The sequence below is a fragment of the Mixophyes fleayi genome, chromosome 4 (genome assembly GCF_038048845.1).
Source record: "Mixophyes fleayi isolate aMixFle1 chromosome 4, aMixFle1.hap1, whole genome shotgun sequence".
In the NCBI taxonomy this organism is placed as follows: Eukaryota; Metazoa; Chordata; class Amphibia; order Anura; family Limnodynastidae; genus Mixophyes; species Mixophyes fleayi.
Window position 1 is genome coordinate 99882987 of NC_134405.1, and position 15869 is coordinate 99898855.

Consider the following 15869-nt stretch of genomic DNA (forward strand, 5'->3'; position numbering starts at 1 on the left):
TTAGGCAGCTGTTTAAATCCCTTTTGTCACACTTCTAGGAAATGATTGCTTGTTTATGATTTATTCATGATTTATTCTGTCCAAGAATTTATTCTGTTGTAGTGTTCTCAAGATCTTTTTATTTCTTTTACGTTTGTCCTTTGATAGAATCACATACCAGTCCTGTTGCCCAGAAGCTTGTCTCCACTCCTGCTGATAGCCTGCGCCTTCTGCAATTCTCTGGACATACCAGTCTTGCATCTGTAAATGTCTCGGAGTAAGCATTTGTTTTATGATTCTTATTATTTGTAGATCTAGCATATATTTAGTATACAATTTTTTTTTATTTATTTTTTTAACCTAAATGACAAGACCCAAACCACAGCTTGCTGGCTATTTCGGGTGGTTTCCCATGATGCTCTGCCTGCAGACCTATTGTGTTCTACTAGCTAGTCTGATAATTGCCAAGTCTAAACTTTTGTCACAATTTCTTTTTTACCGAATAATCTTGTTTTTAACCACAAAGGTAATAGTTATTTTGTCAACATCAGTATGCTAAAGAACTACTATATTAATAATAAAATTTAACATCTATTCTGAAGAAGGGTCAGAGATACAGTTAGGTCCACAGCTGAGAAGGGCTAGAAATTACAGGGTTAAATTGTTCTTTTGCTGTACAATGTGTTATTTATTTTGTTAAAGGGGATGGTATCGCTGTGGGTGTAGTTTTGTTTTTCCTTCCCCAAACATATTTTTTTAAATGTCACATTTTCTATGCCATGCTACAACATTGGGTTTATAAACATCTTAAAAATGCACTGCTATCATCTGACACAAAGTATTTAACCTAATATATAAACCTAGCTAGTCTATTTCTGTAAGATCCAGTGTACATTAAATATATTAGTCTAGGTCAGTGGTTCCCAAGCTGTGCACCGTGCCTCCCTGGGGTGCCACGGCAATCTCACAGGAGTGCCGCGGTCAAGGCTGTTGGTAAGCAAGGCAGGGCACTACTTGGTAATTACTTTGGATTAAGGGTTTCTGGAAAAATTATGGAAACCCAAAGGGTACCTCGAGCTGAGAAAGCTTGGGATCCACTGGTCTAGGTAATAAGAAAGACATACAAATGGGTAAAATCTAATTTTTTTACCAGGTATGCACTGTTTGGTATTATACTGCTTTGTATTCCCTCTCCCTAGTTAGCTTCTCATTCATGTTCATTCAACGCCACTCGGTACTATGCTTTGTTTTTTTTGTTTTAGGTGGAGTTATTGTTAAAGTTAAATACAGATTTGTGCCACTGTGCTACCAAAACTACATGTTCTATTTGCACTGGAAATATGATAGTTTACTGTTTTAGACAGATTACAAAATAAAAAACATATTTAAAGAGACAGTGATGCATTGTGGAAAGAATATTAGTGTGGTAACCCACTGCAGGCAAGATGATTCCTATACCCTTATTTATATTCTCCTGCCACACTGTTTGTGTAATTCAATTGTTCTTTTAATTTGTGCTATTTGATGAATAAATGCTATTGAATGGATGATGTCACCTGTAGCCTACCCCATAGGGTAAGTTCATCTTACTCGTCAGGTTCATAAGTTTTATTTTTCTTTCCTTTCCCTGTACTTCAAGTTGGAAAACTTGTGGGCACAGGAAATGGATGTTCAGACATTGCTTAGATACAAGAATTTAAGCAAAGTTTCATGGTTAAAGTGTAGCCCAAAATTAGCAATGTATCAGGCAACATGCAGATGGTGTCCAGTATTGGAGAAGGTGGCTATTCACTAGGCCCATATAGGAATGCAGCAATAGGTTATAGCAGAAATCAGTCCATACTACATTGAATAATAGAAGTTGCAGTTCATGTCCAGCTACAACAAAGAAACACACATTATTGTGCAACACTGTAAGGCTCATATATACAACTACACTTTCTTTAAAATACTCACAAAAGCTAGTATGAGCTTGATATGTCCAAGGAAAATGGCATTATCAGTATGCCTGGCCTGGGCTACGCTGTTCTGGGGATTGACTAGTGCAGATTGTCATAGTCAATTTATAGGTGACATGATTGAAATGTAGGACAAGAAATATTCTTCCTAAAAACGAATTACATAATCAGACTTAAAATTTAAAAACATTACAAATGCACACTGCATGTTTAATACAAAAGTCATGATTTGACAGCTGGTTGTATGGTTTATAATAAAAAGTTATATAATAAAACATGTCGTATCATGTGCAGAAATAACATATTATTTAAAAATACTTAATAAAGAAAAAATAGACATTCTTAAAATAATTAAATCTATAATAGATCAAATAAAATAATAATGAATCAATGTTGATATTTAAAGTGAACAGAGCTAATGAGCCCAACCGGAGTATTCAACTAGTTTAATTCTGTGGAATAATTGTGGTAAGGTTTCTTGATGTAGGTTCCTCAGTGAAGGATGGTGTCCCTACCATATAAAATGGTTATTGTGTGTGTATATCTACACCAAGCCACTAAATATTTAATTTAGGGGTCAATGGTGCTAATGAAAACAGATTCCAAAGCTGCTATCAACAAATTAGTACAACTAAGAGTAAATTTTGCCCTGATCACTGTCGCAGTAGTCTGTAGGTAATAGGCGTTATTGTACAAAAACAATTATAATAATATAATACAAAATCAATAGTCCTATAGAATAATTTTTTTTTGAGAATTGTTTTAATCTGCATCAGCATTTAAAAACGTATTTATGAACTTGATATGGTTGTAAGCGGTGGGTTACAGTTAACTAAAGCTATTCTGTGTAAGTAGGATGAGAAATATATGAAAGTGTGTGGGGAGAGTCTACTGTTAAATACTTTCCATATCAGGCACATCCTGACTGAATGCACTGAGTAGGCATACGTAGACGGGCAAATCCAAGTTAGCAACATACCGTATATGAAAGATGTATGATTTACGAATGAGGCTGCATCATCTGGTTTTAGGACTATGGATGACTTTGAATCTGAACATTTTATTTTATTGGATAAAATTGCATTAAAAATATTTAATTCTGTTCTAAAATGGGAAGGGAATGTAAAGTAGAGTGTGAAATTGGAACTCTGGAACCGATAAGTTATTTTTTTTATACTAAATACAGAAAAATATTATAAAGGGACCCCCCTCTATGATGTACAGAAGGTGCGGTGGGATGAGCAAAAACAGAAATAAAAAAGTAAAATGGAAGGATCCACATTTCAAAGCTCAAAGAGCCACAGGTTGGCCACCGTTGGTCTAGGATGAAGCCTTGTATAGAGCCCCAGTGCAGAATAGGGATGATTCCCATGTTCAAAAGGGTAGTAATAGAGGGGAAAATGCAAATGAGAAAAGAAAGGAATCCTCTTTGATATATGAGGTTAGAAAAACTTTTCTTGGGAACTGGTATATTTTGTAAGGTAACTCTGTACATGCAAGGAAAGCCAGTAATAAATCACTTTTAGGATATCTAAGTGCATCAGGGACACACCGTGGTTAGAAGTCATTGTGATGGACATAATGGTATGAGCAGATAGGTATTGTGCTGTTGTTGCAGATTGTGCCATCAAATTCTTAAAGAAGGATTTTATAAATCTTAATGGTATATATATCAGCTGAGGAAATTCCTTATTATTGCCCAAAACAATGTGTTGTTTATGTGGTGTTTTGCATTTGTGGCAGATTTTAGATAGGGAATACGATGTGGAAAATGTTTCCAGAAGCATTTTGCAAACTTTAGACAAGGGGAACCAATGCTTCTTTAGTCCAACATCTTGCTAAGGCCCATGAGAAAAATGATTAGTGTGTTAGATAAATGCATTTATAGCTGGTTATTATACTACACAGGGGTGAAAATAGAAACCTTGTTTTATTGCAAAAGGAGGCCAGATGGAATGGAATTGGATCCAATAGCTCCTTTGGGACTAAATCATAAAAATTACGTGCCAAAATATTTGACCTGTTTGCTTACTGTTTATTAGGTTATTACCTTTTTTGACCTTTTTATTTAGATCTGTTGATTGTGAAAGATGTACAGAATCTTAACTCCTTGGGATAAATGTATCACACTCCGATTTGTACAAGTCGCCGGAAATCGGCGAGTTGACAGCTAAAATTTAAAGCGGCGCTGCCTTGTAAAGGCAAGTTTCCCTTTACAAGGCAGCGCCGCTTTAAATTTTAGCTGTCAACTCGCCGATATCCGGCGACTTGTACAAATCAGAGTATGATACATTTACCCCCTTGTCTTTGTTTTGTATACATTGATTATGTTTATTTGAGGGGCTGTTAGCACTTGCTTTCTTGGGCAGACCATTGTGGTTATAACCCATAAAAATGTGCATTTGGTCTAGATTCTAGAACATATTATTTGTGATAGAATTGCCCCTTGGCACTTTGCTTCTGTTCCTGTGCTAAAAGCTCTGTACTTTTCAAATGTACTCTTCTTGTTCAGGACCCTCAGTGTAATACAGAGCCTTTAAAAACTGAATGGGGGCAGACAGAAATACTACCTGATGTAGTACCAATCAAGATACCTTTACCTTCAGCTCTATGGTTTAATGCCCACTTTAAGAATAACTCCACCTTTGTGGACCTTCTATGTATTTTTTGTAGGGGTTAAAAAGTACAATTAACCCTAAGGGACAGATTCAATTGGCCGCGTTACTGTAAAAAGTAATGCGGCCGGCGCACCATTATCGTTAATACAATAATTTTAACCCGGAGCCGTGGGTACCGTAATGTTTGACGCTAATTTCTGCTAATGGTAATAATTCGCACAATTACCGTAGTGATGGTATTGTTGCACCGGCCACGTTACTTTTGACAGTAATGTGGCCAATTGAATCTGCCCCTAAGTGTCTTATTTGCATAATCCCCATGCATTTGCTACACACTAGCAGATTTTATTGTATACCTTTTAATGTCGGGCCTTCTTTCGGGGTCAGGTCATATTTATTTATGTAGCTCTCACATACTACTAGGAGCTTTAAAATTGGTCATATGCAGTCCTACTTGTATGCCAGACCCTCACTAACTAGTTCTAGTGCTGATTGTCAGCTTTTGGCACTACTCATACCGCTTTCATACTGCCGCCCCGGCAATATCCCGGGTTTTTCAAGCCGGGTTTTTGCCGGGGCTCGGAGCGTCCCAGCTCAGAAACACCATTTATACTGCACCTCGGACCCGGGTTGACCCCATTCATACTGCACAAGTCTTTGCCCTGGCAATTTGTGGGAGTCATCACCAGAGCAGTTTTCATTGGCTGAAAAATGGTGGTCATTGAAAGGTGACTGTTTTTTTTTTTTTCTTCCACGGGCTCCCACTGATGACATCATCCTCCAGAGACAGGCAGACAGCCAATCAGCTTGTTTTCTGTGCAACCCGGGTTGAAAAACCCGGGTTGCACCATTCATAGTGCAGGCAACCCGGGTCCGACCCGGGAATTACCCCTCGATAAATCCCGGGTTGAAGACCCGGGTTTTTAGACCCGGGATTTTTGACTTGTACCATTCATACTGCACCAAGACCCGGGTCGTTTGAGCTCGCCCCGGCAAAAACCCGGGATTTTGGTGCAGTATGAATGGGGTATTAGTTTAACTACATATGCCCTATCATTCCCTCCTGACTCAAGGGTCTAAATTAGTGATCAGGGATAGATATACTCTATTAGAGACTATATCCATCAAATGTTTAGACATTGCATAATGGTTATATTGGTAAAATAAACCCATAGGGTCTATTTTGAACATTTAACCCTTAAAAAGATGAAAGCCCTCAAATGTTAACTTTCTCAATTTTTGTTGCCTGCACACATTGGAGGCAGACATATTTTTTTGTTGGTTGAAAAATGCTGAAAACAGTGCCTCAAAATTGTCACTGGTTCAATGTGATTTGATGGGCTACACTATCATGCTTATCAAGTTCACAAAAATTATTTCTTCTGTGTGAATTTAAAGCAAATTGTAGGAGATGTTAATATTCTGTGTATGTACGTGTGTATGTATATATGTGCGTCTGTATATAAGTAAAGAGAGAGATAGATATCTATCTATATCTATTGATGTGTATATGTATATATATGTATGTATGTATATGTGTGTGTGTGTATATATGTAATCACTTATATTGGATTTTTCAATTTGATAGTACTTAATGTATTACAATCGGGGAATAATGTGTGCAAAATTGAATGAAAAAGGGGGTTCTGGCTCCAGTGTGCTGAGTAAAATTGTATTCTTATAGGGTACTCTTCATGAAGATAGTGTGACCTTTTCAGTGTGTCTAAAACTGCATATGACTTGTAAGGCATGCATTACTGTAGAGACCCTCAGTATAACTGTCTGTGTTTTCCTCTCCTTGTGTAGAGTATCCTCAGACCTGGTTTCTCCTTCCCCAGATGCTGTCCTACCTACCCCCATCATCTTGCCCAGCTCCCCCACAGAACAGAAAGAAGGAGAAGGTAATCTTCTCTCTCCGATTTATCTTGTTCTCCTTGTCTTTTCCTCATTCTTTTATTTCATCTGCTTAAACTCTAAGTTCACTTTTTTGTTAATTTTGTTCAGTCTAGTCATTTGTTAGATCTACCTTTTTAATAGTGTATCTAACAACCATTCTCCCTTCACTGTGAAGAAATAATTTCCATGGGAACTCAGGAAATTATTTCAATACTATGTCGATTCATGATTCCAACAGAGATAGGGGTTTCACATACAGTACAAAAGCTGTTGGTGCTTATTCTTGGGAACACCCACTGATATGATTTGTGGGAAGTATTGTTAAAAGCACAACAAATGGTTAATCGCAAGCAAAGAAAAGTAGAAACATTTGCGGTTACAGGTGAAGTCTACCGTTTTCAAAACAATATTTTTAAAAGATAACCCCACCCACCAACAACCAAGACCGATTCCAAGAAGAAAATATATATATAAAAAACAAGTGTAAACAGTTTGAATATAAGACAGCGTATCTGCAGATCACACACCTCCAAAATAACATAATTTGATTGGATAAAGTTCCGATCACGTGACCATATAGGAACATTCCTCAGTGTATAAAAGAGATGTCGGATCATTGCCTCAGCTTGCCTTGGACAAAGCAGACCTTAGCGAAACGCGCGTCGGCGTCCTTGCTGTCTGTCTACCTGATATCTCTCATATTGGCAGCTAAAACTATACCCCGATATACCCAGAGTTAGTTCGGTGGTATCTATAGGTAGTTAGCAATCCACTCCCCGTATCATGTATCTCCTCTAAGACTATCAGATCTCACCTGCTTAGTATTAAATCTGGCATTGACTAGCAATACTATAGCCTAATTTTATATCAGGAGAATGTTAGCAAGGAGTGGCTATGAATAATAAGCACATTTGCTAAAATAATTACCGCTACGCTACCACTACTGCTACTACTGCTCAGTATTAAATTTGGCATTGACTAGCAACACTATAGCCTAATTTTACATCAGGAGAATGTTAGCAAGGAGTGGCTATAAATAATAAGCACATTTGCTGAAATAATCACTGCTACGATACTACTATTTCTAACAGCATAAGTCCTAATATTAATAGAGAATATATAAACAGATAGCGAGTATTTTTATACTTTTTAACCTATATTTCGCTCAATTTTAATCAATACTGAATAAAAGTTATATCTTATAATTAAACACGATCATCAAAAAGTATCAGTGCAGCCATTAATATAACTTTCTTTTTTTCCTCTTCTACAATATTAGTATTTAAAGTTTAGGTGGCACCCCCAGGTTGATATACAAATAAGATTACGTATTTATTGGGGTTACATTTCCAGATGACAACTAGTGCGATAGAACCTCTTTCTTTTCAATATTCACAAATATGTATGGATACTTTGAGGAGATTATCAGAACTGAAGATATTTGAGATAAAGCTCTGATTGACGTGGAAGATATTATCACACATACAGCAGAATTCCTGACAGTAATTCCATTTGAGTGCACTGTAGTCTGCCTTTAGCCACATTATGTATTCCAATATGTCACATAGAAGATTTCAAATACATTACCAGTGACATCACTAGTAATATAATGTTTCATGTGCTTGTTATGAAAGATACAATCACAAAATCGTGATGGGTGGGTCTGCTTTGGTTGCACGTAAGCCGGGCCGGATTAAGGGAATGGAGGCCCATGGGCTAAGGGGGCCTCCATTCCCCCGTGAGGGCCCCCCTCCCCCCGTGATCCGAGCTATGGTTAATCCGGCCCTGCACGTAAGCCCGACATATAAAATTCCTGTGCTTTTAACTTTTGAACTTTAGCAATACTTTAAAAAGTTTTTTGTTATAATAATATAAACACATCCTCACAAGGTAACTCCTTGTTTAAATTGACTGTAATCTTTCTTTGCATAATAATGTGTGTGTTAGATTTAATTTTATGCCATCCATCTGTGCTGGCTATAAGCAAATGTAGGGGGTTATGTTTACTACCTATTTGCCTTTTCCCAGTGATATTTTTGGACCTAGTCCCCAAACAATATTGCATGTATCCCTTGCCACTAGACTTTGCCCCAAGCTGGTGTATCTTGAGAACATGATAACACTTTACTAAGATTGACAGAAGAGCTCTGGGTGGAGATAAAGGAGTTATGGGAATAACTGCACAGAATGAAGACCTCTACAAGCAGACTAACTAGCACTATCCTAGGCACTACATAGAGTATTCTAACAAGAATGTATATACATTCATCCCTTAATATTTACATTACACAAATGACAAAGCAGAAAGTGTTCTAGTAAGTTTAAGCCACAATTGCTGCTGCAAATAGAAAATGTACAGTATGTTTTTATTGTGAATCTGGCAATATTATGGTGATTTCATAGGTTTACTCTCCATTGCTTCTCCTCACTAGCAGGGCATTCTCATCTCTAGTAGTGGAGAGAACACCAACCACCACTGAGAGAGGGGTGAAGGTAAACTAAATGTGGGGAGGAGGTAAAGTAGACTGGCACAGAGTTGCGGTCTGTGGCTGGGCAGTAGACCAAGGCTGAATGCTGTGGGCATGAGACTAGTATGCATAAAACTCTTCTGGAGACAGAGCTATAGTTGAGGACAAGATGCTATAGTTTTTAAAATCGTGTGTGTTACTTGGTTATCTGCTTTTGGTATAATATGGCTGGAATGCTGTTTTTCTGTAATCTCCCACAGAGGCACCTGCACTTTGTTGACCAGCCAGGGAGTGGTTTTCACTATATCAGGGAGACTCTATGTTCCTCTCTTATAGTGGATTCCAGCCCAGGCTTTCAAGTGTTGCAGTTGGATAAACACGATCAGTAAATTACTCTAACCAAAGATTAGTGTGGTAAGTGATTGTTTATAGCAATTCTTTCTAGGGTCTAAGTTTTATCATTTGTGTTTGTGCCCCACTCCCAGTAGATTTCTCATACTCCTGTGTGAGCAGCTAGGAGTAAAAGAGCATAATAGACCATTGGTGACAGAGTGATTATAACATTGCTTCCTCACAGAATAGTTATTTTTTCTTTTGTTCGTGTAGTTTTCTAACAGTCAAAAAACTGGTAATTTGCCTTTTGACTTGATTGATTGGTCCTGTGTGTGTCCGTGCTAGGGAAATAGAATGTAAGCTCCACTGGGACAGACAGTGATGTGAAGGATTGAACGTTACCTGATTCTACATGGCTTTGTACTGTGTTGTAGCTATATAGAGAATAATATACCCTGTTTCATGTTCAGTTTTTTAACTTCTGTAATAAAGATATACATTTATGTTTTCTATTGTACCACACTTATGGTGTGATTATCCTGGTTTTACTGTTACTGTATACTAATGATTTGACTTCTTTTCAACTGAAATATATGCTGTTTACAATCATTTATGTTTTAATGTAGTTGAAGACATGGAAATTGACCCTTCAAATAAGCCAGGGAACACAACCAGGCAGCAGGAGGAAGCCACAGAACCCAATAATGTCCCCTTTTTAGCTGTCCCTCAAGTATCAACTCCAGTGTGCCAGAGTGCTCCAGCGTTTGTGCCAGGATCATTTGTGGTACCTTCACAACCAGAGTTTTCTCACGTAAGTTTTTCATATACACAACAGACAAGATTTTATTTTTATGATGCTGCCAGTGTTGCTTTTAGACACAAGAATTCCGTGAAAGCTTAATTAAATCATCAGTAAACACCGAGAGCTGCTGTAATGTGCTTATGTACATTTTTAAAATTTTAAAATTTGAACTAATCATGTTGGTTAAACTACTTTTAAAAACACCTCTAATTAAATAAATAAACTTGATACTGATTTGATGGCTATTTTACTTGTAAATGGTTTAGTGGAGTCACTAGGTTTACTTCCATATGTAATGTTACAAAATCTGTTTTGTTTGTTTTTTTTCACAGGATGTTTTTATACCAACCCCGAGCCTAGAGGATTCTCTCTCTGGAGAACAGGTAGACCAGTCACAATTCCCAAAGGGCGCCGAAAGTCCAAAAGCTCCAGATCTGAAGCCTGAAGTCTCTGAATTAGATTCAAGGCTTTCCCATGAAGATACAGGAGATGATTGTAATTTATTGTTATCCACGAGCGATACTAGTGAGCTTATGGAAACAGACTGTGCACACGCAAAGGATGCAGAGGATGATAATAGAGCCATACAAATAGAAGGATGGCATGCTTATTCCACCTCTTCTAAAAGTACAAATGAGCATCCTCCGTCACCAAATCTCCAGCAAGAAAAACAGGCCACAATACCTAGGCAATCCATGTCACCAGTTCAAGAAGAACCTCCCATTAATGAAAACTCTGCAGTTATTTGTGAAGACTTTGATGATGGGAAAGTCAATAAAGATGTTGATTGTATTATCCATACAAATGATTCAGAAAGTCAGGCACTCTTGCCACCATCCTTAAATTCAGAAGCTTCTTTAAGTATTTTAGACCAAGAGGTATCTGAACACAAGACAAATCTAGCTGTTGAAAGTCTATCAGATGTTGAAGAAATTCCAGAAACTCCATGTGAAAAACAAGATGCAAATGACGGATTAAAAGAAGATGAGTATAAAAGAGAAGAGGGTAATCTCAATCTTGCTCTGTCTGAGACTCAGACTCAGCGTCGGTGTGTTGAAGATGTGGCACAATTAAAGACTGACAGCGAAGCAATGGAGGTGGAATGGAGCACAACTTCTCCTCAAGTTAGGCCTATTAATGAGAAAATGGAAGACAAACAAGCATCTAGACCAGAAACCAAAAATGATAATACCAAGCACACACAATCTGTGCCTTCTATAATATCTACACTTTCCAATGTTCCTGTACAATCTGAAACCACTGAATGTGACAAGTCTGCTTCAGGAGCAGTTAAGGAATTGGAGGTTGATCGCTCAAGTGCTGGTCAAGAGGCTGAAGAGGAGCAGATAGCTCATTTTGTTTTAGAGAAGCCAAATCAGATCAGTGAATTGGGCAACATGTCAACTCATGTGAAAGAGAAATCGGACTGTATTGTGCCTGCAGCAAGTGATTGTAATGTTTCAATAAAGCCTCCATCTCCGCAGCAGGTTCCACATCTATCAGCAACTGATGCTGATTTGCCCATTATCCCAAAGGAAGCCGATGTACATTATGTAAAAGATGAAAGTGAAGAGAGAACTGTAAAAGAAAAGCTGCACCAGCTAGAATGTTTAAAACCGGTTGACCAAGGGTTACAGTCACATGTAGAGGAAAAGGGACAGCACTGTGACCTTCAAGTGGATTCAGCGGAGATCCGTCCTATGGAGAAATTAGCCGAGCAATATCCAGTGCCTCTTGAAAAGAAAGAATGTACAGTAAATACACAAAAAGGAAATTTGAGCCCCTCTAGAAACATATCTATATGTCTTACAGAACAAAGATCACAGGAGATGCTTTTGAAAGAAAATGGTGATGATCTGCAAGGAGATAAAGAATTATGTGGATCAAGTACAGTACAGGGAAATGAACAATTTAGCGTTTCTGGAGTAGAAGAAACTGAAAATATGTCGGATGATAGTCAGCAGCAGCCACTGCTTCCTAAAGATGTACATGACTCTGGACAAAAGGGACAGTTGGAGCTTCCTGTGGTCGAATTGAAAAACATGTCTAAAAGTGAAGCAGAAAATTCACGTGAGGCTTCACAAATCATGAAGGAAGTTACTGACGATCTGAAGGACACAAAACCTCAGTGTACAGCGAACGTTGCTCATAGTAATGATCATCAGAGAGATTTAGAGGGAAAGCCTGAAACATTATCTCTTCACAATGAAGAGCCACCGATTGTACTTGGGAAAACTTGTCCTGCGGTGTTTAAATTTATACCAGATACATCCATTGGCTCTTGTGAGGATGAGGCACACGGAACAGAGTCTGATTTCCAGGAGAAAACTGCAGAACAGTCCACACGAAGCCTCTGTGAAAGCTCCAGTGGTAAGTAAATGTTGGATACTAATATTTTTCAGTATGAAAATGCAGAAGCACTTTCCAGTTTTGTGATGTGTTGCACCTGGTTTTTATGTGGAATTCATGGATTTACGCAAAAACAGGGCATCCCTGCTGCTTGTGGTACAACATCTTGCATCCTCTTATGGGAGATGGGCATTTCTTCATCGCATTCTTGGCTAAATGAAGCCTGGGTTCATGAATGCACCTGAAATAGAGCCCACATGCAGAAATGAGATTTCATTTTGTAAGACAATGTTTAAATGAGGCTCAGAGGGTGGAAACGTTTACAGTTGAGTTGACAAGTTTGTGGACACCCACAGAGCTGCTTTCTGCCAGCAAAAGGATTTTATTTTACTTACAGTGGGATGTCTTATTTTGTTTTGTCTTTTAATCATTCAGGTGTGTTTAATGCTGACATGCACACTTGTATGCACACAAATATCTATGTAATAAATTGTTCAAGCACAAAAAGTGACACATGTAATAAAGACAGTCCCGGTGACTTCTAACTTTCATGATTAACTTAAGACATAAATGCGATTGAAGTGAGCAGTATTTTAAGGAGAAATATCAAAATGTTTAAGTTTGTAGTCCCAGAGTGATAACAGGATGGACTCTGAAGAGACTTTTACATTTTACACTTTCTACCATACTCTTTCCGATCAGACTTGCAGTCCCCTAAATAGAGGTTCAGGTTGATTTTTATGAGGACAGTTCCAAAAACTGAAATATGTTGATTAGTTGTATGTACGCAAGAGGTGAATAAATAATAATAAATGTGCTTGAGGGTATTTTTTTGCACTTTCAGAATTGATCTCCGGTGTTCGTGTAATTAGTTAGAAGCAAATTATACATTACTCCTGAATGCTTAATTGACTTTCCTGGAATTCCTAATGCTTTCTGTAAAATATAGGGAATATTACTCTATTATTGATTGTCCTTGATGATGGTATGCAGTACTATTTGTGCCTGCGATGTACGTGCAGTGTTCTCCCCAGAAAATTTTGCCAGCCTGGTGGCAGTAAGTAGTAGCCGGGTGGGGGCAGTTGTAATACTTTGCAATAATATTGAAACATTTTGGAGAGTATTGCCCACACCTTCCAGGACTGGTCAGACTGGTGGACAGTGGTCTAACATACACTGCTGGCTGTAGTGCTCACATAGTGCCTGTTCTAATAGGGGAAACAATGGCTTATTCTATTATAATAGGACTCAGTTGGGCTCCAAGAGCCGGGTGGCAAGTAGAAGCAGCCAGGTGCAACACCCCAGAAATAGGTGCTGGGGAGAACACTGATGTGACCTGCTTATACAGCTGTTTGCCATACTACATGGATACTTGGCACAAAACCTTACATTACAAGAAAATTCTTGGATGCAACTATTTGGAGGAGGGGGGTGCTTAAGACAGATTTGCAGAAATGTTTATGTTTAGTCATTTACATATTGATTTTCTAATCACCAAATCTATTAAATGCAAACTGACCTATAAATCACCGTTTTTTCAAACCTCATCCATAAAGCCAACAGACATTGATTATTATTTTAAACCCTCAAGGTTGCTTTAAAGTCAGTGAAATAAAAAAATGAACAAAATATTTATATTTTCCTATTCATTTCAGTAGTGTTTTCAGGGTGTGCACTAGTAGACATCCCACAGAAGTGAAAGGGAAAAGCTGCGATAATAAATAAAAGGCTACCAGCCCTGCTCTTTCCAACTCCCCTGGGTTGTGAGTAATTAATGAGATTGCGACCCTTGGAGTGGTAATTTTTCCATCCCACTGGTCCCAATGTTATGGGCACATGTCCTGAAGAGCACTGTATAAATTAATTGAATTAAAGACCCCCTACCACCAAAACCACGTTGACCACTTAATTAAATCTAAAATAAAATATTCATTCTCAATGGCTGTAGTACAAATGGGCTGAAAGCCCCCCAAAAATCTCCATACATAATGATGTACTCACCCACTAAAGCTGCCTGACACTAAGGGCTAGATTTACTAAGCTGCGGGTTTGAAAAAGTGGGGATGTTGCCTATAGCAACCAATCAGATTCTAGCTGTCATTTTGTAAAATGTACTAAATAAATGAAAGCTAGAATCTGATTGTTTGCTATAGGCAACATCTCCATTTTTTTTCAAACCCGCAGCTTAGTAAATCTAGCCCTAAGTATTCAAATCAGAGAGTCACCTGTAGGCAGTCACAGATGGTTTACCACAATGGCCACTTGTGATTGGCTGGAGGTGCATGGCTGTATTGGGACTCCCTACTTTGGTCATTTAGCAGCGAGCATCACACTATTGAGTGGCTGTGTTATTGTTATGGGGATTCTCCCCCACCATTTGGACTGTAATGTATCGAGGAAGAATACCTCACAAGAACATTTTTTTATGTTTAATAAATTGGTATATCTGTTTGGGAAGTCTTAGTTGGGAAATGGCCGCATAGTGGACTCCACAGTGCAGGTGGCTGGATGGTGACAGCTGGGGCGGAGCCATCAGCTAGAGCAGGTCACTGGGGCAGAAGTTTCTGGAAAGACAGTTGGTCAGAAAGGAGAAATCATACAGACAATATACAGCAACAGACCAGAGAGGTCACTGGTAGGTATATGGGGGAGGGGAAGGGGGGGGGCGGCAATGAGATTAATATAATTTGTATTTAAACATGATATTTGGAGAAAGAATTACTTATTTTACTTAGTACTGCTATGGTGCTGAGCTGGGGGCATGAATGCAGAGAGATGCACTGATGGTGACCGCTCATAGCTGCTGCTGGCATGTAGAAAATTGGCACAGTTGTTACCATGCCACACTGGCTGGCATACTATTGGGTCACTAGCTGTTATCCTGTGAGGGTTTGCTGCATGATGAATGTGTGTCTGGGGGAACAACACCAGCTGTGTATGTCCCCCGTCCCCCCTAGCTGCTGCCCAGCTGTGTGCATCCACCCCCCCATAGCTGCTGCCCGGCTTTGTATGCCCCCTCCTAGCCGCTGCCCAGCTGTGTGTGCATCCACCCCCCCTTAGCTGCTGCCCGGCTTTGTATGCCCCCTCCTAGCCGCTGCCCAGCTGTGTGTGCATCCACCCCCCCTTAGCTGCTGCCCGGCTTTGTATGCCCCCTCCTAGCCGCTGCCCAGCTGTGTGTGCATCCACCCCCCCTCAGCTGCTGCCCGGCTTTGTATGCCCCCTCCTAGCCGCTGCCCAGCTGTGTGCGCCCCCCTCCCAGCCGCTGCCCGACTATGGGGCACTGGGGAACGGACTGAGAGCATATAGTATAGCGCTTGTTAACTTTACGGGCACAGCAGCTCTTGAAATGGAGGAGCTGCCCTAACGTTGTACCAGGGATTCAGTAATCTGCTGAGAAAATGGGGAGTTTCAGTTCAACCTCCATATTGGGTGTAGTGTCTGTATTATTATAATATCAATACATTTT

General features: G+C 39.1%; 1 protein-coding gene across 9 annotated transcripts in view; it reads left to right on the forward strand.

Annotated features, from left to right (window-relative positions):
- The window catches only part of TP53BP1 (tumor protein p53 binding protein 1), a 119922-nt gene that overhangs the window by 51752 nt on the left and 52301 nt on the right, over positions 1 to 15869 (forward strand). For all 9 annotated transcript variants that reach the window (XM_075207875.1, XM_075207882.1, XM_075207874.1 and 6 more), the window contains 4 exons: positions 148 to 256; positions 6362 to 6456; positions 9879 to 10063; positions 10387 to 12424. In XM_075207875.1, coding sequence (XP_075063976.1) covers positions 148 to 256; positions 6362 to 6456; positions 9879 to 10063; positions 10387 to 12424 — 2427 coding nt within the window. The remainder of the gene's footprint in view (positions 1 to 147; positions 257 to 6361; positions 6457 to 9878; positions 10064 to 10386; positions 12425 to 15869) is intronic.